The 23,845-nt window shown below is 47.8% G+C and overlaps 2 protein-coding genes across 2 annotated transcripts; both read left to right on the top strand.

The window, feature by feature from the left end:
• Positions 1 to 246: 246 nt before the first annotated feature.
• On the top strand, positions 247 to 12,657 carry LOC142885017 (segment polarity protein dishevelled homolog DVL-3-like). The gene is made up of 15 exons (XM_076021093.1): positions 247 to 841; positions 2,497 to 2,566; positions 4,150 to 4,265; positions 4,776 to 4,888; positions 4,992 to 5,127; positions 5,585 to 5,675; positions 5,781 to 5,850; positions 6,053 to 6,192; positions 6,292 to 6,368; positions 7,667 to 7,734; positions 7,841 to 7,990; positions 9,400 to 9,531; positions 9,771 to 9,938; positions 10,243 to 10,446; positions 11,423 to 12,657. Exons 1-15 carry the CDS (start codon positions 681 to 683, stop codon positions 11,779 to 11,781), a joined length of 2,055 nt encoding a protein of 684 aa, XP_075877208.1. The 5' UTR covers positions 247 to 680; the 3' UTR covers positions 11,782 to 12,657.
• Positions 12,658 to 13,323: 666 nt separating this feature from the next.
• LOC142885018 (AP-2 complex subunit mu-A-like) lies at positions 13,324 to 22,949 on the top strand. The gene is made up of 13 exons (XM_076021094.1): positions 13,324 to 13,477; positions 14,961 to 15,082; positions 18,001 to 18,266; positions 18,421 to 18,503; positions 18,791 to 18,796; positions 19,312 to 19,447; positions 19,610 to 19,754; positions 19,971 to 19,988; positions 20,564 to 20,683; positions 20,815 to 20,950; positions 21,071 to 21,168; positions 21,418 to 21,529; positions 21,643 to 22,949. Exons 2-13 carry the CDS (start codon positions 15,009 to 15,011, stop codon positions 21,775 to 21,777), a joined length of 1,329 nt encoding a protein of 442 aa, XP_075877209.1. The 5' UTR covers positions 13,324 to 13,477; positions 14,961 to 15,008; the 3' UTR covers positions 21,778 to 22,949.
• The last annotated feature ends 896 nt before the right edge of the window (positions 22,950 to 23,845 follow it).

The raw sequence follows: 23,845 nt of genomic DNA on the forward strand, positions 1-23,845 counted from the left end.
CTTGCCAGTGCTGGAACATGTTTAAAACACCTTTATTAAAAATATATATATATAAATAAATTTAAAAAACAAACAACCAAAAAACCTTGCTTAAATATGTTCGATCAACTCTCGTTACTTGAAGAAAAGGGCCAGATTGAGATTGATTAAAGTGCGCTTCCTCTGTTACATCTGCAGCAAGACCCTGAAGGGAGGTGTCATGCTCCTCCTCTCCTCTGGGGAGCGTACATCCTAGATCGGCTCGGATGTTTCCGTGCAGTTTCGTGTGCAACAAAGTGCCGAGCTCGGCTGGCAGTGGCAGCTAGCAACCGACAAGAGAAAATCGCGACATTTGACATTCTCTGCGCTCCCCGAGCTCTCGAGCCATTTTCCCCAAACTTTCTGGCACGTTTTGGAAGCGGGAAATTAGAGTGATCGGCTCACTGGACGTCGACAGGCTCTCTTTTTTTGGAGGAACGAAACGCAGTTTGAGTCGCCAGGCAGACGACGTATCGTTAGCGAGTTGGCGTCGAGAGGGGAGACGAGCAGGACTGCGCTGCGTGTCGGTCAGCCACGGAGAGCCGGGAGGACCGCGGCACAACCGCCCCCAGCGCCACGGGGAGTCGGGGCCCGAGAGGGAGCCTTGCCAGGCCGTTCGGCTTGATGCACCGTGCCCGTCTGGCCTCTAGCCGCAGTGCGAGATGGGGGAGACCAAAATTATCTACCACCTCGACGACCAGGAGACGCCGTATCTGGTGAAGCTGTCCGTGCCTGCGGACAAAGTCACTCTGGCGGACTTCAAGAATGTCCTCAAGAAGCCAAATTACAAGTTTTTCTTCAAATCTATGGACGATGACTTCGGGTAACTGCTGCTGGGGCTTTTCAGGGGGGTGGAGGCAGGCGGTGGGGTATTGTGTTGAACGTGGGGTCACCATGGCACTCGTGGGGCTTCGCAGCCAGCAGAATCGCGTTAACTTTTCACTTCCTCCAGCTGGCTGTGGTATCTGCTGCTCAGACGCTACCTGGCTGTCGATCATTTGCTAGCTTCTTCCACTGCGCCTCCTTTGTTCGCCGCTCGCAGCGTTAGCAGCTCTGCTTAGCGTCCCGATCCTCCGTTTGTTTACATTGTCTGTGCGGCTAGCTTACTCGTCATGTGCCTTCACTTCGTATGGCCAAGTTTGGTATCTGGCCACTCCGCAAAACACAGCAGACTCTTCCGAATTTCACACCCAGAACGCCGTTAGAAGCCGCGTTACGTGATATTATTGTTGTTGTTGTTGTTGTTGTTGTTGTTGTTCCCTTTTTTGTTTACCGGACAGCACCAGTGAACGGCAGCGGCTGACTTGGCTGCTGTCAGTAGTTTGGTGTGGTTAATGTGATATCGCGGTGTCTGTGCTAGCAGGCTAGTCTCAGAATGTTATGCGGCCGGTTTGTGTGAGTCCAGAAGGCCCCTGCTGTTGTCTGTTCGCCCGAGGAATGCGGAGTTGGACACAGGAATGCCCTGTTCATCACTGTGGCAGCTTTATGAGCGTGTCCCTTTGTGTTAAAACATGACTGGAAATGTAGACGTTTTATGGCCCGCTGGACAGTGAAAATAGTGGGAAATATGCAACACTTCTTAAAACCTTACACCAACTTCTCCTCTCTCAGTTGTTTTTGGCTTAGATCAAACAAGGGTGGGGCCCAAACTATTTAATATTTGCAACTGTGGGGGCGAAAACATGTTTTTAGAGGACGCGGCTATGAATGTTGTCGAGGGGAGAGGTCGGTTGTCCAAGTAAACTATGTAAACCTTGAATCTAATCTGTGGTAGAATTGGGCAACTTGTCAGGCACGGGTAGAGTGCTCCACATCATTATCAGGCCTTTCAGAAAAGCCTTCACTTGACGTCACTTGTCTTTAAATAGGCACACACAACCTCACATTTACCAATAACTTGCAGTCAATGTGTCCCCAGAGACTGTTGAACACTGTTGGTAAGGTGCCATCTGCCGTCCTTTACTGTCATGAGTCATCAGCCTGCTTGCTGACCAACGCTTCGCTGAAAATCAAAGTTTTAAACCACGTTTGTCAAGATTAGCAAGTACAGCTACATATTATCGTGAAGACGCCAAATGTACATGATGTTTGCCTGCCCGAATATTCTTACGTTGACCAGTGGCTGAATGTTGAATCTTGACCGGCGGATATGGCTTTGAATCCAACGTAATTGAATGTTTTGCTTTTGACTCCTTCTCTCAAAGATTTTTGGAGGTGCAGGGATCGCAGTCACGTGGACGGCCTCACATTATTGTGCTGCGACGAGTCAATTCCTAATGGCGTTGGTGTGAAAAATAGCGCATTAGGTGCATCATTAAATCTGCATTGGTTGCCACAGTTGTTACAGTCAGTCATGGCTGATGGGGAGCTATTGCCCACCTTCACTGCCTCTGAATGTAGCCTCATGGTTTATTGCCCCAGGAGTGCCTTTGTGTTGGTAATGGCTTTACTGAAACAGAACATTGTTCTCTTTTACAGGGTGGTAAAGGAGGAAATATCCGACGACAACGCCAAGCTGCCATGTTTTAACGGACGTGTGGTGTCATGGGTAGGTACACGGCTGCGCTTGTCCGCACGTTAAGAAGCTATTTCCACACAGTGACCAGAAGCCACAATTTATCAGGAGGAAGAGACTTAGCTCAATCAATGTGATAATGTCATTACGACATAATGGTCCTCAGTGCAAAACCGATGATGATGCAGACAACAATCTCTCGTTTCACTGATACTGTTTTGTGAGAAATGGATGGATCGGGTTTAAGTGTGTTCCTAGCTATGCCCACGTAGACTAGTCACCGCTTGCAGCACATGCATCTGCACTTGTACTTGCATGTAGTTTCTCATTTGAGACTCAGAGTAATGACTCTCCTGTCTACAAAAAAAACAAAAAAAACAAACTAGAGACATCTGGTGCCGGTGCTCAGCTTGCCTTCCCCTCGTCTTGGCTCAGGAATTGAATTAAGAGCAAGTGAAATCACAGGATAGGAGGAAAATAGCCCGTAACAAAGAACCTCCCTACATGTCATCCAACAAGAAGATTGAATCTCACACGGTGGGAGGGGAGGGGAGGGAGGGTAGGAGGGTGAAATCCAGAGAGGGTTCTGCATCATGATGTGAAAGGCATTTGGTGAATTAAGTACAGTGTGGTGTTACTTATAGGTGTATTTCTGAGGCACAGACACGTTTTTGGCCTTTGTTTTGTTTTGTTGTTTTGTTTTTTTCAGCTAGTCCCCGTGTTGCCGTTTCATCAGAGGTTGAGTTGGCTCAAGTTCAAATATCTTCCTGTCTTTGTGTGTGTTCAATCTGTTTGGCTCCTCTCTGGGCTTTTAAAATTTTCCATGTAAATTGAAACGTTATCTCTTTTCCAGCACGACCACTTGTTTGCCCCAGCGATTCATCTGTTGTTTCAGTGTCATGAGGCCCGGCTCACTAGCATAACCATCATCACGTCACCACAGTTGTACCAAACTGTCAGTCAAGAAACACATTATTTTTGTGGGCCTTCTGTTTCAGTTTGTATACACTGACTTCCTCCTTTTTTTGAAACCAAAGGAGGTGGTCATGCAGAAAGGTTATAACGACAAACTCTTTTTTTGGTAATGATTAATTTTATCAAATGCCTGCATGAAGGAATTTAAGAATCTGCGGTGTGTTTTGCATCAGTATGTGCATATGGTGGTAGTTTGGCAATCAGACCACAGTTGAGATAAAAGGCCGCGCAGGGAAAAATAGAAAAATATGTAAATTCAAACAGGTCATTTGTTGGAATGTGTCAGTGGTGCTGCGTCTCCTGCAAACACAGTCGCAGTCCGCTGGATTCCCGGTCTTCCCAACACCGTGGAAACAAACACTCAGCCAGCTCTTGACAAATGCTTTCCTTCAGGAGCGCCTGAACCCTCCGTCGCCTTTACACACAGCCGTCCTCCTTCAGCGAGTCACAACACTTTGTGACAGACTGACAGGCTCTCAGACGGTGAAATGAAACGGGGACGTACCACCCACTCGGCCCTGCGGATGTAGCGTAAACACAGCGGCGCCCCGACACGGCGCGCTGCCCTCTCGCATTGTGGACCTCGGCGTTGTCTTCTCCTCGTGTCCCTCTGACTCAGTGTTTTCTTTGTGCGTCGACAGCTGGTCTCTGGAGACGGCGGCCACACGGACACGGGCTCGGTGGCAGGTAGTTTGGAGGCGGCGCCCCCCCTGGAGAGAACCGGAGGCATCGGAGACTCCAGACCACCTTCCTATCAGTCAGTGCATTCAGGAAAAGCTCTTGCTCTTGTGTGACATTGCTCATAGTGTGCACTAGGGTTTTTGGTTTTGTTTCTTTACTTGTGCAACATTAGTAGATAAATCCAGGCGTTCTTTTATATTTGGTTTGTGTGTGTGCTGGTATTGCCTGTCTAAAAAAAACAAACAAACCAAGTAAAAACACTAAATTAAATTGAATGGGAAGAAATCTATTTTTTTAGAAGAAAGATAAAACAGTGTCATCCTGGCAGTGAATCTGATGTTCTCATAAAGAGTGCTGATCTCTTGTAGTCAGTCTTAATGAGAAGAAATCATATTACAAGCAAATGTAAACTTTCAACATTTTGCATTCGTAAGCCCAGTTTGTCTGCAAGTCCAACTCATGTTTTCCCTCACGGGTTTGTTCCATTGGTAAATGGGATGGCAGCGACTATGTTCTGTAAACATTTAAAGAATGCGGTACATTTCTGCTTATTAACATTCTCTCCTCCTCGACTCCTTCCTGAAAGTGGGAAAGCAGCAAGCGGCCGGGACAGCTTGGACAACGACACGGAGACCGGCTCCATGGTGTCACAGAGGAGAGAGCGAGAGAGGCCGCGACGGAAACACTCCAACGACCATGGTCAGGGAGACGTGAACTGCACAGTCCCGCTTGCTTTTCTGCACCATCCGTCACTTTCATTTCAACGCCAACCTGTCCCGACTGTTCCGCCGTCCCACCGCAGGCGGGAGGCAGAACGGTTACTCGGCGAGGCCGACGGGACGCGGAGGCCCAGAGTACGACAGCTGCTCGTCCTTCATGAGCAGCGAGCTGGAGTCCACGTCATGCTTCGACTCAGAGGACGATGACGCCACCAGCAGGTCAGACGTCGCATGCAGCTCATCACTTAGTTGAGAGTGATACGATCCTGCTCTGAGCACATACAGGCTTTGAGGAATGTGTCTGGATTTGCATTAATGAGGATTTGGTGGAGATTATCTCGTATAATGTTGCACTGGCTTTGTGTTTGTGTCCCAGGGGTCCAAAATGATCTGCGTCCCTCTCTTCTTTCTGCTGTTTCAGCAGCTTATTAGTGCATCTGCATAATCGTTTCACAAGTTTTGCAAACCAAAAAAAAAAACAGAAATTTTGCCTCAACAGCGATTATTCGTTGTGAAGATCATAACGAATAAAATTACCTAATTTAGAAGATCATTTCATTTTTTGTACAAAGTGTTTTTCTTCTGGCAAGGTGCACAGTTGTGCTCTGATATTATAGGAAATCCATTTGGTCTTCTGCTTTTTAAAATGTTGCCCTCTGCTGCATACCGTTTTTAGGTTCAGCAGCTCCACAGAACAAAGCTCCTCTCGCCTCATGAGACGACACCGCCGTCGCCGGCGGAAACCAAAGGCTTCCAACATGGACAGGGTGAGAGGACACGATGTGGAGAAAACATGTGACTGGAAATCTGCTTCACACATTCCTTCAGGTTATAATCTCATCTTTTCCCTTTTTTTCTGTTCTGATCTCCAGTCGTCCTCATTCAGCAGCATCACAGACTCCACAATGTCCCTGAACATCATCACTGTCACCCTCAACATGGGTAAGTAACCCACGTGTGTGCACGCAGAATGCACTAGGAGTTACTGGGTTGGTCATTCAGAAGTAATACAGTGCTGCAAACAACAATCCTTCCCCATGTTGTGAAGGATGAGGTTTTGTTCTGCAGGTCAGGATCATATTTCATGTCACTGTTTCTCTGACTGTTGTGCCTCGTCACCTTGTGCACTCCGCTCCTCCTGCAGAGAAGTACAACTTTCTGGGCATCAGCATCGTCGGCCAGAGCAACGAGCGGGGCGACGGAGGAATCTACATCGGCTCCATCATGAAGGGCGGAGCCGTGGCAGCAGACGGCCGCATCGAGCCCGGGGACATGCTGCTGCAGGTGTGTGAGAACTGCTGACGGGAGATGAAAGCGCGCAGCGTTTCTCTGGAGGTTTTGCGCAGGTCGACGGGTTTTCATTTTTTCGATGTTGTTTTGCAGGTGAACGACATTAACTTCGAGAACATGAGCAACGACGACGCTGTGCGAGTGCTCCGGGACATCGTGCACAAGCCAGGGTGAGGCGCCGCAACAACTGGGGCGCATTCGTGAGCGCGTGGGAGAACGTTAACTCGGGTTGTTCCGACATCTGCTGCGACGAGAGACGGTGGTCCGAAAACATGGGACTCGGTTTGTTTTGACATGTGCACACACAGCAGTCGCACTCTGTCGCCGAGCACGACAACAGAGTCGAGGTCGCCCACTAGGGGCAGACTCGGCTCGATTCCATTTGAGGCCTGGAGCGGTCAGAACAATCGGCCTTTATACGTGCTTGCCAGGTGCCAAAAGAGTTTTGGGTTTTGCCTCGACTGGTTCCATGTTGCGCTGTTTGTGTTCAGCCTCTCTGTCATTCATAGCTGTCACTAGCTATGTTTGCATGGACACAAATAATCGGAATAACGGCCCAATCAGATTAAAAATGCTTCATGTAAACGCGTCAATCGCAAGATTCTGATCCGATGTGGTCCACTCGGAAAGAAATTTCATGCCGTTCATTATTGCGAATGGCGTCCAGGTACACACCCACTCGGATCCTGGCTTCCTGGTTGGGGTAAAATTATCTCCACTGTGCATGTGTGCAGCAGTGCTATGTCTTATGTGTTGCTGAGCCTGCAGCTTAACTACCGTGAACAGCAAAAGCAAAAGTATGCATTTAAACACACGATGACTGTCCATATTAAAAAAACATTAACAGACACTGAGACGGAGTGAACGAGCCGTGCAGAGAACGCAGTGTTTGTTTTACAACACAAGCGGAAGTACGGCTTCTTCTTCCACTGCTATTTCCGAAAAATTAGACAACTCTCCGCGTGCCCAAATGATTTATTCACATTAAACGCTTGGTGTGTGTGGACACGCACGTCATGATCGGATCATTTTATTTAGTGTCCATGTAAAGAGTGGATTTGGAATTTACGATCAACCAAGGTTTAGATCAAGTTGGAGAAATGTGCGCATGTAAACATAGTCACTGTTCTGTGAGTGGATCCAACATCTGGGAAGTGTGTTCATCTGCCTAACCGTTGCTGATGAGTTCCACCTCCTGGCTGCACCCATTCCAGCCACAATTCATTGTGTTGTGTTTTGTCGTCATGGCGCTCTCCCACTATGCACTATGTTGATGAAAGCCGTGCCGGGTGAGTCGGCCTTAGCTTGCTTTACTTAACAACCTAGGGGAAACATACAATTCATTCAGAACAAAAAGATCTGTGTCGGATCAAAGACAAAAGGTTCCTGTGTGAACGCAGCCCTTTATATGAGAATTTCTCTGCGCCATTAAATTTAATTCTCTCCCTTTGATTGTGTCTCTTTCCAGCCCCATTACTCTGACTGTCGCCAAGTGTTGGGACCCCAATCCTCGCAGCTGCTTTGCTTTGCCTCGGAGTGAGCGCTTCCCTTTTGCTCTTATGAATCCCAAAGTAATCGCAAGCAAAATCTTTTGATTAAAAAGACAAATGCTCACCGCACACGTTGTTCTCTAATCTCCCAGGTGAACCCATCCGACCCATTGACCCCGCTGCCTGGGTGTCCCACACGGCGGCCATGACGGGGGTGTACCCGGCGTATGGCATGAGCCCCTCCATGAGCACCGTCACCTCCACCAGCTCCTCCATCAGCAGCTCCATCCCCGAGACTGAGCGTGAGTCCCGTCGCTGCAAGAGAGCAGCATTGGTCCTGACGAACACGAACGTTATGAATGAATGTTTGTTTGTTTTTTCATCTCAAACTAAGCTGTGAGCAACACAAGAAAGTAAAGCGTTAAATAAACAACAAAAGCAATGAGAATAGCAAAAGCAAAAAACAACAATAGGCAAACAACAACAATATGAACTCAACATGTTGGGTTCATATCATTGGTCCCCTTTTTATCTCAGCTGAAACTTGAAGAGCTTCAGTGCGGCATTGAATGTTCTTTATCAAGCCCCCACACTCCCTTGGCTGGATTTCCAAAAAATTCAGAGAAACGAGCGGCCCTGCCCTCCGCCTGCATTCCTCGGACTTTCTGTTCCAGTTTTTAGTGTGCTCAGGCTCAAGGAGTTTGACTGCTCGTATAACTCCTGTCAGAAGTAAGCGGTAACTCAAGACTCCTCTCCCCCGTAATCTTTCTGGGAGATAGGGATGTTTTTATCTCTGTTTCTGGGGGGACATCTTCTCTGATGACCTCCCTTGGCTTTTTTTTTTAACACAGCAACATAAGCTACAGGTCAAGAGACACGCAGGTGTCCTCAAAGTGGCACGATTTAGTCTTTTACAACTTTCATATCTCACAATTTTATGTGTGAACGTATTACTTACGTTTCCTTTATAGTAAATGTCCAGTGTTGCAGTCATGGTCCTACTGAGTGTCTGTCAGACACCAGCGAAGCAGACTTTTTTGTGAGGAGATCTTCCCACCACATTGTTCAGGGACTGGATTAGGAGTGCAACGCAAGGCGAGCACGTGGTTCAGTTTTAATGACTTGAGTGCAACACGTTCATTTGTACTGGTGGAGTTACAGGGGGAAATCGCATACATCCACATTTTAACAACAAGAAAATCTTAAGCATTACATTTGGTTTAGATGCATGAATAAAGAGGAGCACTTAAAAATATTTTGTTGAAATAAAACTTTCCATAAACATTAGAAATCATATGAATGGAAGCTAATGTAGGCAGGTCTACGTCATCTCTGGGAAATAAAATGGATCCCAGCAGCTTAATGGGGGACTTTTGGATGTGGTCTGGCTTCTGCTTCCAGCTCAGTTGTTGTCCAACCGCAACAAAAATACAGCCTTTGATTCATAGTGAGGACAGAACCGGGGTCAGATTACAGTCCAGACCAAGAAAAACCCAAATGTTATTTGAGGCAAATGATTGAGTTGTCTAGAGGTGATATCACCAACAGGTTTTCATCATCAACTACAGGAAAGTAATCATCATTACCGTTGGGTTTGTTTGAACGTAATCACTTTGTCCTTAAGAACGAGTTCACTGACCCTCAGTTGGAGTCACAGCACAGGAAGCTAATTCAATTCCCTTGTGTGCACGTATCCTCTCATCTTCCCCAGGATTCGACGACTTCCACCTCTCCATCCACAGTGACATGGCAACCGTTGCCAAAGCCATGGCCTGCCCAGAGTCCGGTCTGGAGGTGCGGGACAGGATGTGGCTCAAGATAACGATTGCTAACGCCTTCATTGGTACGTCTGTGAGAGCCGAGGACGTGGTCTGGCTGTTTAATGTGCGGTGTATCTTAATTATGCAATTCATATCTCGGCTTAGGGTTGAAAATGACTCGCCTTAACTCAAACATCAGTTTGAACCCTATTTTGGGGTCACCGCAGTTCATTTTATTTCCTGTTTGTTCTGTATCCGTTTTAAAAGAACAAAAGTCATTAGGTCATATTCTGTATTCTAATTTTCTCCTTTATTCCTGCAGGTTCTGATGTGGTCGACTGGCTATTCCATCACGTGGAAGGGTTCTCCGACCGCAGAGAGGCCCGGAAATACGCCAGCAACCTGTTGAAGGCCGGCTACATCCGTCACACCGTCAACAAGATCACTTTCTCAGAACAGTGTTACTATATTTTTGGAGACCTCTGTGGCAGTAAGCGGACGCTCAACTTTGCACAATATTTTTGACTGTTAACAAATTGAAACATATGACCACGGTCTGTATGCCGTCCTTAAAAGCCGGACAAATTTGATGAAATCCCCCTCTTCTTCTCCTCCTCCTCGTCCTTCTTCTCCTTCTTCTCCCTCTCCTTCTTCTCCTCCTCCTCCTTCTTCTCCTTCTCCTCCTCATCCTTCTTCTCCCTCTCCTTCTTCTCCTCCTCCTCCTTCTTCTCCCTCTCCTTCTTCTTCTCCCTCTCCTTCTTCTCCTTCTCTTTTTCCTCCTCCTCCTCACGCAGACATGACCCACCTGTCTCTCCATGACCACGATGGCTCCAGTGGAGGTGCCTCTGACCAGGACACCCTCCACCCTCTGCCCCATCCTGGAGCAGCCCCCTGGCCCATGACCCTGCCCTACCAGTTCCCCATCCCACACCCGTACGACCTCCCGCAGCCGTTCCACGGTGGACCAGGAGCAGGAAGTGCAGGAAGCCAACACAGTGGTAAGTGCACAGAAAGCAGCCTGCGAGTAGTAAAGACTTCAGTGCAGCAGCAGCAGCCAACAGCAAGATTCTTTCATTTCTTTCCTTTACACATCAGCACATCACATAGATGATGTTTTGCTAGAGGAAATCCAACCCAGGACTTTCTGCTGTTTTGCAAGTCCTGCTTGCTGGCCCTCCCTCCCATCAGGAGAATAAACAGAACTGTGGTTACCTCCACACTTTTCCCACTCTGCCCACTTCATGTTTGAATGAACTTAGTCCTTCCTGTGAAGGAAGTCTAAAATAATAAATGCACTCTCCAACATCTCCAAGCTGCAATGTTTGTTTTGCTTCTCATTGCGTGTGTCGGTCTGCCGAAGAAGAAAATCCAACATTATGGCTTGAGGAGCAGTTAGCTTCCGCAATGGGGATGTTTATTGACCAAAAACAGCTGAGCCCTCCTGCACAAAATATCTCTGCAGTCGCTCACCAGTCACCACCAGTGAATGTGCTGTTGAATGCCGTTGCTGGGTTACAAGTAACAACATGAGTTTGGGAGTCTTTCTACAGTAAGTTTCAGTTCTCCACAGTTGCTGTAACCTGCCTTAAAAATCACTTGAAGAGTCTCAGAATGATCTCCTGTTATTATCTTGTTTGTTTGGACTGTAGAAGTGTAATAAAGAGAGGCTATGGTTTCAGAGCGCTCTATTAGAGGAATTTGCCTCAGCAGCAAGCAGGCCGCTTGCGGTAACAAAATGAAAACATCCAATTGGCCTCAGCGCTGTCTAAGTGGCTGTGCCTGTGTCAGTCTGTGAATACCCACTGACCATGGCTGCATTACTCATCCTCAAAGTGGGTCAGCAGCACTTCAGCAAACACGCAGCCGGGACCGAGCGGCTCCTTCAGGTCTCTCCGGTTTCACCCCAAAATGTAACCAGACTGATATTTGCACTCGGACGACACCGACCCGATCTCTTCCATCTCCTGTGTTCAGGGAGCAGCGGCTCCAACTGCAGCAAGAATGAGGGCCGCAAGTCCGGCGGGAGCGGCAGCGAGCCCGAGGTCAGGAGCCTGCGAGCTCCCAGCGAGCGCTCGGTGGCGCCCCCCAGCGAGCGCAGCGTGCGGAGCTCCGTCAGCCACCGCAGCACTCACTCCCACTCCATAGGTTACGGCCCCGGCCTGGTGTACGGGCCCCCCGGCCTGCCCCCGCAGCCGCAGCACATGTCCACAGCTGCGCCCGGCGCCCCCCCGGGCAGGGAACTCGCCGCCGCGCCACCCGAACTGACGGCCTCGCGCCAGTCCTTACGCCTGGCCGTAGGCAACGCCGGGGAGTTCTTCGTGGACGTGATGTAGGCCAGTGACGCGGCGGCCGGTCGGACTTTCTGTTTCTGCGTGGCAGATTTGGTGGGGGCTACTAATGCTGTAACCTATGACCTCTGGGCCCCTTTTCCCCAAAGCAGAAAATGGAATCAACCTGGTTGTGCTGAGAAAATGTTCCTCCCTTCCCCACGCTCTTCCTTTCAGTCGCAGGGGCAATACTTTCTTCAGTGAAGAAGAACTTGTCGATGCTTCAAGACAGAACCAAAGCGCCTCCGCTGTTTTTTCCACTCCAGTGGGGAAATGTTTGCATAGGGACAGAGTGCCAGAGAGGAAGGCAGGCAGTGGAAACAGCAGCTGGGGAACATGACTCTGCACTTTTCTATCTAGATGTGTTTTTTTCCTCCCTTCCTTCATTTGTTCTTTTCTCGTCTCTTCTTCATTCTCTGCCTGTCTTATCTGACGTGCTCGGCACGCCCCCCCTCCCCCCACTCCTGTTCACGTCAAGAAGCCTATCGCCTCCTGCTGGTCCTTTCATTTCACCCCAACCTCTGATGGGAAAAGAAAAAAAAAAACAACTTTTAATCTTTGACTTTTCTTATGTTTGCTTGAGTCAAGAGAGAAAGAGAAACTGTGTGTGTAGTGCAAGAGAATGGCAGTCGTTACTGTAAGAATACATTTGTTTAATGATATATATGTAGTTGCTCACAACTAGTTTCTTCTTTTTCAGTATTGAACATGACACATGTCTAACTCCAACATTTTTACACTACACATCTGTTAACCAGAGCATTTTCAGACTGTTGTGATAATGTATAATGGAAAAAAGAATCTGATGTCTTTCGCGCGACTCTTTTATCAAGGAGAAAAATGTCTTTTTATTTATAAATATAGTTTTATGACTTATCACTGCTTGGTGTTGTGTTCATTTGAGTATTTTTTGCTTCTGGGGCAGAACTTTTTTTTTATTATTATTTTATTTTACTTTTACATGCATATTGATTGTGAGAATGTACAAGATCATGTTGGAATTTAATGGTGTGTGTGTGTGTGTGTGTGTGTGTGTGTGTGTGTGTGTGTGTGTGTGTGTGTGTGTGTGTGTGTGTGTGTGTGTGTGTGTGTGTGTGTGTGTGTGTGTGTGTGTGTGTGTGTGAAGTGCTGTAGAAATAACATTTAATTAACTCAAACAGTCAAATGCACTGCTGACACAGCTGGATACAAGAAAAATAAGACCACACACGCTTAGAGGATTGATGTCTCCTGATTCCGTACCGGGTAAATAGTATTTATTTGCGGGAGGTGGGAAGTTGTAAGCAGTTCTAGGGGCCATAAAAACACCAATGCATTCAGTAAAAAAAATATATATAAATGGCACCAGTGTCTAAATTTGATTAAAAAAAAATAAAAAAAGTAACTTATGTTCTGGCAATTTTAATTCCAACGACTAACGAACTACCACGGCGCCCAACAGTGAATGACCGGTAGTCTGTGCAGCTTATCACAACAAGGCCTGGGTGCGGTTTACACGTCCCTAGAGCCGCGCCTTTTCCTGTCACGGGCGGAACGGCCGTGCGTAAGGACGGCGAGTCAGCTGACAGCGTGTGGAGGGGGCAAGAGGAAGGAGCGGAATTAGCGGGTGTGTGAAGTAAGGGTCCGCTGGACTCTGGCACAGGCTCCATCCCAGGGCGAGCGGGGAACGAAAAGGATTGTCGGTGTTCGATAGAGAACTACGGTAAGGTTTTCACCGATTCGTGTTTTCCCCCGTCAAACAAAACGTATTGCGGTCTTTGGGTAGCATTCACCCCCCGCTAGTGGATGGTTTGATGCCGGGACTGACGCTAATGTTAGCAGCGCTAGCTACCGCTTCGAAGGCTAACGTCAAGCTAGCCGCGGCAACTACAGGCTCATTCATGACAAAATAAAAAGACATCTTTGGTACGTTCGGCGTGCACTTGCGGTTGCTGTTTTTGCACTCGTTCATCAAAGTCGATCGTTTAGAGGTTTGCCTTGTATAAAATGTTTAATGGTCGTCAAGCGGGCTGATTTTTCTGGTCACCGGAAGTCCATCTTAAAATTTCTGCTCGTCTTTACGCTGCCTTGCGATCGCCGCTAGCTAGCCCACTGTCGCTAGCTAAATTAGCTCGCTACACCTCATTCGTTCCCGTCTCCATCACTTTTGATCTTAGATGAAGGTCAACCCTTTATAGCCTCACGAAAAGTTCAAATTGACTTCCTAACAAATATTGATTCGGCCGCAAGTTTTTTGAATGGTTGATGAAAAAATTGGGTAGTATGAAAAATGTATGAACGATAGGAAATGGCCTGAGTGGAGCAGACATCTTGACTTGGGCCAATAAAAGGACGATTAAACGTGCTTATGGATCGTGTGCGGTTTACTCGGTCACGACTCCCGAATGTTCACCCGAGGGGATAGATCTGTTGATTCTGGGTTAATAGCGATCGGTTGTTGCCTTCGGCACCGCGTTTTTTCAAGTTGTCCGGCCTCCGTCTTCGAGGAATTTCAGGCATGTCCTTCATCTTCTGGCTCACAGAAGCCTCATCTTTTGGACGGGGATCTGATTTTGTGGCTCTAAAAACCATAAGCGAGTATTGTCTGTATAAGTGAATCCGTTTCTCCGCATCGAAATTCATTTCTTTGAAGGGGGTGGGGGGGTATTTGTGTTTGATCTCGACGTTGGATTTCGTAAGCAGACTAGCGGCTTCGAGCTGGCGGTACAAATGCATCCCAGTAAAGAGGAAGAGATTTGTGGCTGGTTGCCTACTGACACCCTGCCTCAAACCGGCAGTGCTTGATTAGCTGGCGACCTCCTTGTCGAATGAATCGCCAAACGGGCTGGTGTGGGGAGTCGCGGTAACCCTCGTGTGAACAATATCTGATGCATCTCTGTCTGTGCAGGCATATTCTCCTGTTAAATGAGTCACCTCATTGGGCCAGCTGCAGGGTGTATTCAGCCCGCAACTCTGTGTGTGTGTGTGTGTGTGTGTGTGTGTGTGTGTGTGTGTGTGTGTGTGTGTGTGTGTGTGTGTGTGTGTCACAGAGGAAACGGATGTGTGGGACAAGTGTCTCCCTGTGCTGTTGGTCACTCTCTCACTCCTCGCTGCTTTCACTTCTCCGTCTCCCCCTCTTCTCTCCTCTCTCCCCTTCCTCTGGCTCCCTCTTGCAACACCCTGCTGCATCTCTCTGTCTCTCCCAGGCCGCATTTGGTTTTGCGATGGCAAGTTGGGACTGAGAGGCAGCCATCATGATTGGAGGACTGTTCATCTACAACCACAAGGGGGAGGTCCTTATCTCCCGGGTCTACCGAGATGACATTGGGTAGGTCCTCCGAGGCACAGCACCGTTTGGGCCGTCGCCCACAAGGGCGAGAAGCGGCCCGGGTGAAAAGGTTAGCGTTGATTCTGGAGGGATTAGAGGGGATTACGTTCCTCCTTGGAGGAAAGCAGTCCACGTTTCCCTGCTTTCCTGCCTCGTCCACAGTGGCCAATGGAAGAGAAAAGTTTTTTAGTTTTGAAGCCAGATGTCCCGAGTATGAGAGAAATGCTGTAAATGCATGTATTTACAGACAGGAAAGAGATTAATGCAGAAATACAAATGTTTTTATACAGAGGTTTCTAATAACCTAGTGGCTGGTTTTCACTTTGTTGACTCACAATATGTTCCATGTTCTTTCACAAAGGCCTTGGTATTGTTGGTTTGCGTGCACCAGGTGGGTATCAGGAGATGAATGCTACCTTTTGAGAAGGAATTTCTAACTTATAGTTTTTGTCAAATGAAGACCCATCAAAACCAAAGTCTCACCATATGAAATACTGCAGAGGAGTGATCACAGATTAAAGGTTGTCATCTAGAACCTTGGGTCTTATCAATGTTGGGGACAGTTTGTCTGTAAATGTGAGATATTTTTTATTTTCTACTGAACTGTCCACAAACGCACCACTGCCTGACTTCATACCAGTTTTCAACACGACTCACCACCTGTTTTGTTCCTTTTGCTCTCTCTAAACCATCTCTAGTCCGCTGTTGCATAATGTTTTTCTTCTACCGACTTCCCATTACTCTAAAAATGTTTTGTGTGCATGTCTAATTCACTACAACAGTGAGATTCTACGCTCTGGGAATTTTTTTAATATTAAAGAATTCCTGAAGTATGGGCGCGGCGTGAGAGTCCTTTGTGACATCACAGAGGGCCGAATTCCAGAACTGTGTCTTTTAGCACTCGCTGCATGAAAAGGAACACTTTTCAAGGCGAGTCCACTGACAGCTTGGAGGCGCATTTGATCGTTAGACAGCGCTAGGAAAGTGGTATTTTCAAAGCCTTGAGAGGAGAGTCTCTGTCATGGTCCTGGAGGTTGTACGACCAAGACAGGCCGGCTGTGGCCTCAATTCAATGTGAAAATGTGGGCAAAGTTCTGCCTTGGAACATTTGTCTGGTTGAAGGTTACATCCACGTAGATATGAGCAGGGAAGCAACTGCAGCCAGTTTGTTCTGCGCAAAATAACACCAGTTGTGTCATTGTGCCCCTCCTCCTCCCCCCCGTCACCTTGGTTGTCAGTGATTTCCCCAACATGCATTCCAGTGTCATCATGAGTTACAGAGTGAGGGGTGACTGAGGCTAACCATCAGAGCTGTGTGTGTGTGTGTGTGTGTGTGTGTGTGTGTGTGTGTGTGTGTGTGTGTGTGTGTGTGTGTGTGTGTGTGTGTGTGTGTGTGTGTGTGTGTGTGTGTGTGTGTGTGTGTGTGTGTGTGTGTTAGCCAATCTTGCCCAGTTGCTATCTCAATGCAAAGAGAATCTTTTGGACGTTGACCCAAACATCGAGCAGTGCACTCACATCCATGGAGTGACTGGCGGCTGGTTCACTGAGCTGATTTTGTCAGCTTGTGTTGTCGAATGTGACATTTCCATCACCCTTTTCCAGTGTGAGTGCCGAAACACACACGGGAACGTGGAGACGTGAACGCAGCTGGTTTCGCTCTTAGGGTCCTCAGAATTGTAAGATTCCAACATCTGAAGCCTCTTTGCTTTTATTGGGTGAGAAGCTCAGAGCAGCATCACCTGAGAGTAGGACAGAGTCGGATACACACATTCACACAGCATCACGTGATGCAGTTCAACAATAGCAGAGTAGATATTGAATATGTAGGATGGCGTGGTCATCATGTGCTCCATGTCACTCACCCTGTCTGTGTACGTGACCACAACATGTCCTGTGCATCTGTCTCCTCTCCTGCCACTCCATCCCTCCGTATCACCTTTTCCTCCATCCGTCCATCTCGGCCCCCTGTAGGAATAGGTAAGACGTGCTCTGGCCCATTCAGCATGAGGCCCACCACCCCACCACCCCACGGCCCCACCCCTACATGCATGCCCATGCCAACCACAGCCAACTTCCCCGTACCTCCTCCTAGCATGAGTCACCCGTCACGGTGTCACGGCCGCAGAGCAGCCAGCAGCTGTCAGCGGGCCTCGGACCAGCGCCGGCACCGCTGTTCTAGCATGTAGCCGGACCATGGCTGGCTAGTGGGTGGTTCACATCCCAAACTGCAGTGATTTCTACAGTTTGAGCTAATTAAACCGTCCAAATATCAAAATCTCTCATTTGAAAGCCTTCAGACACGTTCAACACTGTCACTTCCGTGCTGGTGATCCTGCAGAAGTGCACTTTTTAAGAAGGGAAGCAGGAAAGAGAGGAGTGGTCATTAACCTGTAGTTTGCTGCTTCTGCTTCTGCTGTTCCTGAATGAGGACAGATAGCAGTGCTCTCGTGTTGCTGAGGTCAGCGTGAGCTCCTCGCCTCCTGCGTGTCCTCAGATTTGCTGTCCTCGTCAGCAGGCAGCTTCCTCTCCACTCCATTGCTGCTACATAAACACACTGTACATTCACGTCAGTCAGAGCAATGTGACACCCAAGAGAAGAACCTTCTTGGTTTTATAAAAGCCTTTCCCATGGAGTTATCGGGTTGTTTATAATGCTGTAATGACCGTCCTCGCTCCCTTGAGGTAATCATTATAATCATTTACACAAAACATCTGAACGTCTGAATGTTCGGCCTCGGAGCGCTGCCCGACTGCAGGTGACTGCTCACATGTCTAAATGGATGTTTTTCCGTCAGGGTGCAGTGAGCACAGTGCACAAAGGGCTATTTAGGAATGGTCCAGCTGATGTGTCCGAACGGCACGGTGAACAGGAGAACAATCTGCTCAAACCCGGCGCCTCTCCCGCTGTCTTGTCCCAGGCGGAACGCCGTGGACGCCTTCCGCGTCAACGTGATCCACGCCCGGCAGCAGGTCCGCTCCCCGGTCACCAACATCGCCCGCACCAGCTTCTTCCACGTCAAGCGCTCCAACATCTGGCTGGCGGCCGTCACCAAGCAGAATGTCAACGCCGCCATGGTGTTCGAGTTCCTGTACAAGATGTGCGACGTCATGACGGCCTACTTTGGCAAGATCAGCGAGGAGAACATCAAGAACAACTTTGTGCTCATCTACGAGCTGCTCGATGGTAGGAGACAACGCTCTAACAAAACATTTTACGTCGTGTAAGTCCATGAAGCTACAATGCAGTCAGCGCTTGTTGCTTCTACTGGACCTGTCCCAGTGTGTTCGCTGGCTGATCTCATCTGTGAGCACTTATCTGTCCGTGTTTGTTGGCGCAGAGATCCTGGACTTTGGATATCCCCAGAACTCAGAGACCGGAGCTCTGAAGACCTTCATCACTCAGCAGGGCATTAAGGGACAGGTCAGTGGCACAGCTGTGTGTTGAATACACTGCAATCTTTATTATGGGTGAAAGACAGGAAGATAAATGAAATTGAGGTACATCCATCATGAAAGGTTAACTTGCCTTTGTTTGAAAGACAACTCTGGTCTCTGGTTTACTGCTTCAGTTGCACTTGTATGTGGTTGCACAGGTTGAGAGGTTTTCATAGGAGGATGATTGAACAAATTGCATTAATACTGTACCTTGTTTTTCTGTTGTTCTCCTTTGGTTCTCGCCATGCTGGACTTGGACTCGTCACCATTCAGCACCAGGTAATAAACTAGCCAACAGCGGTTGATATGGGTTTTCCACTGCCAGTGTCCACTGACCAGTGACCAGTATGGCATTGAAGTTGGTTTGCATTTGATAAAATACAGCAATTTAGTAATGTCAAAAATAAGAAGTAGAAATATGATCCTTCATTTCTTAACTAAATGTAACAAGAACAGAATTTCAAAAACACAAACATTTCAATGTGTTTGTTTTGAGCAAAATGCACTCTTCACTCATTTGAAATGACAATGATTGATTATAATAAGTAAGACACTGGAAAGCACCTTGCCTCTTGGGACCAGGTCTATTCATTGTATTGAAAGAGCCACATGTAAAGCTGATTCTGATCAAAATCCCTGAAGTCACCCTGGTCACCTGGCCCAGTGATGACTTGCCGCGGCCCGACCACACACTCTGTCTCAGGAGAATTCATTGCAAACATGTGTGCCACTATGTTTCATTAGCCTGCCAGAGCTGCAGTGTTGCTGATCCAGTTTCTGCTGCTGCCTTCCAGACAAAAGAGGAGCAGTCTCAGATCACCAGCCAGGTGACGGGGCAGATCGGCTGGCGGCGCGAGGGCATCAAGTATCGTCGCAATGAGTTGTTCCTGGACGTGCTGGAGAGCGTCAACCTGCTCATGTCGCCGCAAGGTCGGTTCTGGACGCTGCTGGAATCAAACTTTCAGAACCACCAGTCATCGTGGAGAAGTCACTCTGTTTCTCACAGTCATCGCCGTTTGTCTTGGCCCACGCCTTCCCAGCTGTCTGTTTGAGATCTGTAACCTGTGTCCTCTCTCCGGCCCTCCTGTGCAGGCCAGGTCCTGAGCGCCCACGTGTCTGGCCGGGTAGTGATGAAAAGCTACCTGAGCGGAATGCCCGAGTGTAAATTCGGCATGAACGACAAGATCGTCATCGACAAACAGGGCAAAGGGGGAGGCTCTGACGAGGCCGGGAAGAGGTGGGTGCCGGCCCGATCGTAAATCTAGCAAGTAATTCCTCGACCTCCACCCGAGGCTGTACTGTCGAGTCTCCTTGTCCGTTTGCCCCGTGTCTGTTCTGAGTGTTGTCTTGCTGCTTTGCAACAAGACCGACTTTTTACATTTGATTTCTCTTTCCTTTGGATGCATCTCTCCTTTCTTTCCCTCTCTTTCTTTTTCTATGTGCTGTACCTCAGTGATTTAGGGGGAGGAAGGTACTGTACTGACAAGTGTCTTCACACTCTGCCACCTAAACACCCACACACACACACACACACACACACACACACACACACACACACACACACACACACACACACACACACTCACACTCACTCACTCACTCCCAGCTCTACCTGTCATGCCTAAGCCCTTAATCACATTAAGAACATGTAAACCCTGCTCCCTCACACGCTCCATTCAAGTCAATCTGCTCTTGTTTACTCTTGAGTGTAGTTGCCTCCTCTGTCAACCGGTTCTCTCCCCAACACCAACCTGCCTGACTCCATTAACTCCACCCAGTCACCTAACAGCAACCCGTGCTTTGTTTCTCCCCCTGATGCACAGTAGTGTTGTTGTAGTCTGAGTGTTGCGCCACCAGGTAGTCGTGTCCCTTTGTGCACCACTACCAGGACAGCCCCCCCACACCTCTAAGTGATGGATATTAGTTGAGGGACAGTTCTATCTGCTGAACACACAGTATTGGCACTCAGTGTGCAATAGTCAGTTCCAGTGCTAAAGCGCTGCGCCCATCGTGATTTGCCTCTGCTCTGTGTGTCTCTCCCGGCAGTGGGAAGCAGTCGATCGCCATCGACGACTGCACCTTCCATCAGTGTGTGCGCCTCAGTAAGTTTGACTCGGAGCGTAGCATCAGCTTCATCCCCCCTGATGGAGAATACGAGCTCATGAGGTCAGTGGATTGAGTTTTAAACGAACCTTTGAATGAGCGTGAAGCATCTTAGAGACGCCACAAATTTGAAAATAATGAGAACAGCCGAGAGGACATGAATGCCGACGACCACTCTCACCTGAACCATGCAGGTACCGCACCACTAAAGACATCATCCTGCCCTTCCGAGTCATTCCCCTAGTGAGGGAGGTCGGCCGCACTAAACTGGAGGTGAAGGTGGTCATCAAGTCCAACTTCAAACCCTCGCTGCTGGCGCAGAAGATCGAGGTGAGAATCGCAGCGCTGATTAAAAACCACAAACATCCCAGATCGTCAACAAAACCGCCAACGAGTGCAGTTGAAAGGTCAAACCCGCAACAACACAATACTGTGTTCTCAACCCCTCAGGTGCGTATCCCCACGCCCCTCAACACCAGCGGCGTGCAGGTGATTTGTATGAAGGGAAAAGCCAAGTACAAGGCCAGCGAGAACGCCATCGTCTGGAAGTGAGTAGCAGCAGCCACAGCGTTTCCTCCACTGCACACACAATCGCTGCTCCGAGAAGAAGTTCCATCGCGGAACAACTTCAAGTGTGCAGCATCATAATGGCTGCATTCCTTCTCTTTGCTGGAAACGGCCTGGTTAATGATTCCCCTCCTCGCCATTTGTTTAACCTACAACACACTGATCTTTCCCTTTGAACCCCACCCGCTCCGCCACTGCTGACTCCCCTCGCTGCGTCCGTGTGTCTGCAGGATCAAACGCATGGCTGGGATGAAGGAGTCTCAGATCAGCGCCGAGATCGAACTCCTGCCGACCAACGACAAGAAGAAGTGGGCCCGGCCTCCAATCTCCATGAACTTTGAGGTGGGAACGTGTGCTTGGCGCACTCACGCCAAACACCCTGACTTCACTCAGGCTTTCATCTGTACCCCAGCCATAAATAACCCCCCCCCTCTCACCCTGGCTCCCCACAACAGGTTCCCTTCGCTCCCTCTGGTCTCAAGGTCCGCTACCTGAAGGTCTTCGAGTCCAAGCTCAACTACAGTGACCACGACGTGATCAAATGGGTGCGCTACATCGGCCGCTCGGGCATCTACGAAACCCGCTGCTAAAGTTCAGCCGCCGCCCAGCAGCAAACTGACCACTTCTCTTCGCCCCCCTTCCTCCCCGCCATCTATCTTGTTAAGATTTTTTTCTTCGGCGCCCCGCCCACCACCTTTGTCTCCCTCCCTCCCCTGTAGCCCTAAATAGCTTCTCTCATACAGCTCCCTCTCTTTCTCCCCCTTTCCTCCTCCTCCTACTCCACCACCACCACCCTTACCCCTTCCTAACTAGGTGTCGGAGATTGAATTTACAAACGTGATTTAAAAAAAAAGAAGAAAAAAAGTAAATATGATATAATGCACAGATATATGCAAAAGGTGAACCATTGTATCGTATATTTCTTGTAGTGATGAGTAAACCTGTAAAACCAACCGGTGTCTGAAAGAAAAAAAAATGAGACGAGTGATGCAGGTGGGAACCAGGGGGAGGAGGAGCCCCGTCGGGTTGAGTTGTCAGTGTTATCCTCCCACCATCTTTTCACCCGTTCCTTTTAGAAAGCCCCAAGCACCCAGCGTGGTCCCCGCGTTAATCACAGGTAGTGATGTGTAGCTGTTGTGATTGGAGAAAATAAGAGAAGAGAATCCTGATATAGTTCCAGTGTAAGAGCCTCTGTACACCTTTAAAACTGAGATGCTTTGTCCGACTCGTGTGTTGTGGACTTTATTTGATATTTGATCTGTGTTTATTCAGAAATGCTCTCTTTTTTTGGATGGAAAGTGTCATTTCAGCATCTCCTACTGGCCAGTTTGGAAAAGTGAAGGAATTGAAAGTAACCCAGCTTTTCTTTGTACCTTTTTTTGTTTGTTTGTTTGTTTGTTTATTGTTTCTTTCCCTTTTTTGCTAATTTGTTTCAGCCATTAGTCTGAGCAGCATTCAGGGTCCAGAGTGAAATCCAAGACTGAAAAAAAAGTGGAATGAAAAACATTTTGTCTTTTTTGTAGTTTGGTTTTCATCCCGTTTAGCTCAAACAAACCAATTCCAATTTCCTTCTTCTCAGCACTAAAAAAAACAAACATTTTTGTCACACTATTTTCGTTGGAAAAGGAGAAATCTGGCGCTGGGAGTCTGTTTGCAGTGTGGTGAGGTCTCCCCCTGGTGTTTGCCCACGTCACTGTCTGCTTCTCCATGTTTGTAGCCCTGGTGACTGTTCTGTCCAATAAATCTGACTATGTAACCCCAACCACGCCTACTGTCGTGTGTGTGTGTGTGTGTGTGTGTGTGTGTGTGTGTGTGTGTGTGTGTGTGTGTGTGTGTGTGTGTGTGTGTGTGTGTGTGTGTGTGTGTGTGTGTGTGTGTGTGTGTGTGTCTGGGATTGGCTCAGCCATGAGGAAGTGGGTATAGAAAATGGATGAATGGCTGTTTGAGTGAGCAAACAAAGCTGAGAATCGCCGGACTAAGTCGTGTTGAAATAAGCATTTTTTTTTTTTTTTACTGGCGTTTTTAATAATCTCCCACCTGGTGTGTGAAGCGCGGATTACCAAGAAGAAAAGTATTAAGGCAAATAAAGTATTGACTAAAAGGGTCAATATCACTATTGGGTGCCTTTGAGACTTCCCAATCTTCCCCCAACAAAGCAGAGATTTTCCATTTAACTACCCATTTATTGTATTAAGTAGATGTTATGCTGTTAGAAATGCATGTTGGTCAAACTTTTTATAAATGAACTGCAAGCAGACAATGTACATGCAACCCTGTCATGGACAATTTCAAAGTAGATTTAAATATATTACAATCACATAGTGATTATAAAATGTGTAGTTTCAGAAAGCTATTTAGTCATTTTCTCAACACTATGTTTTAGTTAATGGGGAAAGTATTTGGATAGCAGTGAAATGATGGCAAACTATTTGTTTGTCTTTATCTTTTCTAAATAAAATGTAACAACAAATATATCTGGTCAAACTCTCCAACAATACTATTTGGCCCTGACTTGTTTCTAAAAGAATCACACAAAGAGTTTGCTAACTTATGAAAATAAATTGTTTATTTTCTTTGAATATGAAAATAACAGAGTGAACAGTAACACTATAAGTAAAAGTAATAAGTCTCATTAGCTAAACTGTCAATGATCTGACC

The sequence above is a fragment of the Nelusetta ayraudi genome, unplaced genomic scaffold, assembly GCF_046127955.1.
Source record: "Nelusetta ayraudi isolate G7.1 ecotype Tasmania unplaced genomic scaffold, CSIRO-AGI_Nayr_v1 ptg000011l, whole genome shotgun sequence".
In the NCBI taxonomy this organism is placed as follows: Eukaryota; Metazoa; Chordata; class Actinopteri; order Tetraodontiformes; family Monacanthidae; genus Nelusetta; species Nelusetta ayraudi.

Excerpts from the sequence above, each read along its gene's own strand:
- LOC142885018 (XM_076021094.1), top strand. The coding sequence starts at position 15,009 with ATGATTGGAGGACTGTTCATCTACAACCACAAGGGGGAGGTCCTTATC. Across the intron at positions 15,083-18,000 it reads GTCTACCGAGATGACATTGG|GCGGAACGCCGTGGACGCCT; the intron begins GTAGGTCCTCCG and ends GTCTTGTCCCAG. Across the intron at positions 21,169-21,417 it reads GAGAACGCCATCGTCTGGAA|GATCAAACGCATGGCTGGGA; the intron begins GTGAGTAGCAGC and ends GTGTGTCTGCAG.
- LOC142885017 (XM_076021093.1), top strand. The coding sequence starts at position 681 with ATGGGGGAGACCAAAATTATCTACCACCTCGACGACCAGGAGACGCCG. Across the intron at positions 4,266-4,775 it reads TCCAGACCACCTTCCTATCA|TGGGAAAGCAGCAAGCGGCC; the intron begins GTCAGTGCATTC and ends CCTTCCTGAAAG. Across the intron at positions 6,369-7,666 it reads GACATCGTGCACAAGCCAGG|CCCCATTACTCTGACTGTCG; the intron begins GTGAGGCGCCGC and ends GTCTCTTTCCAG.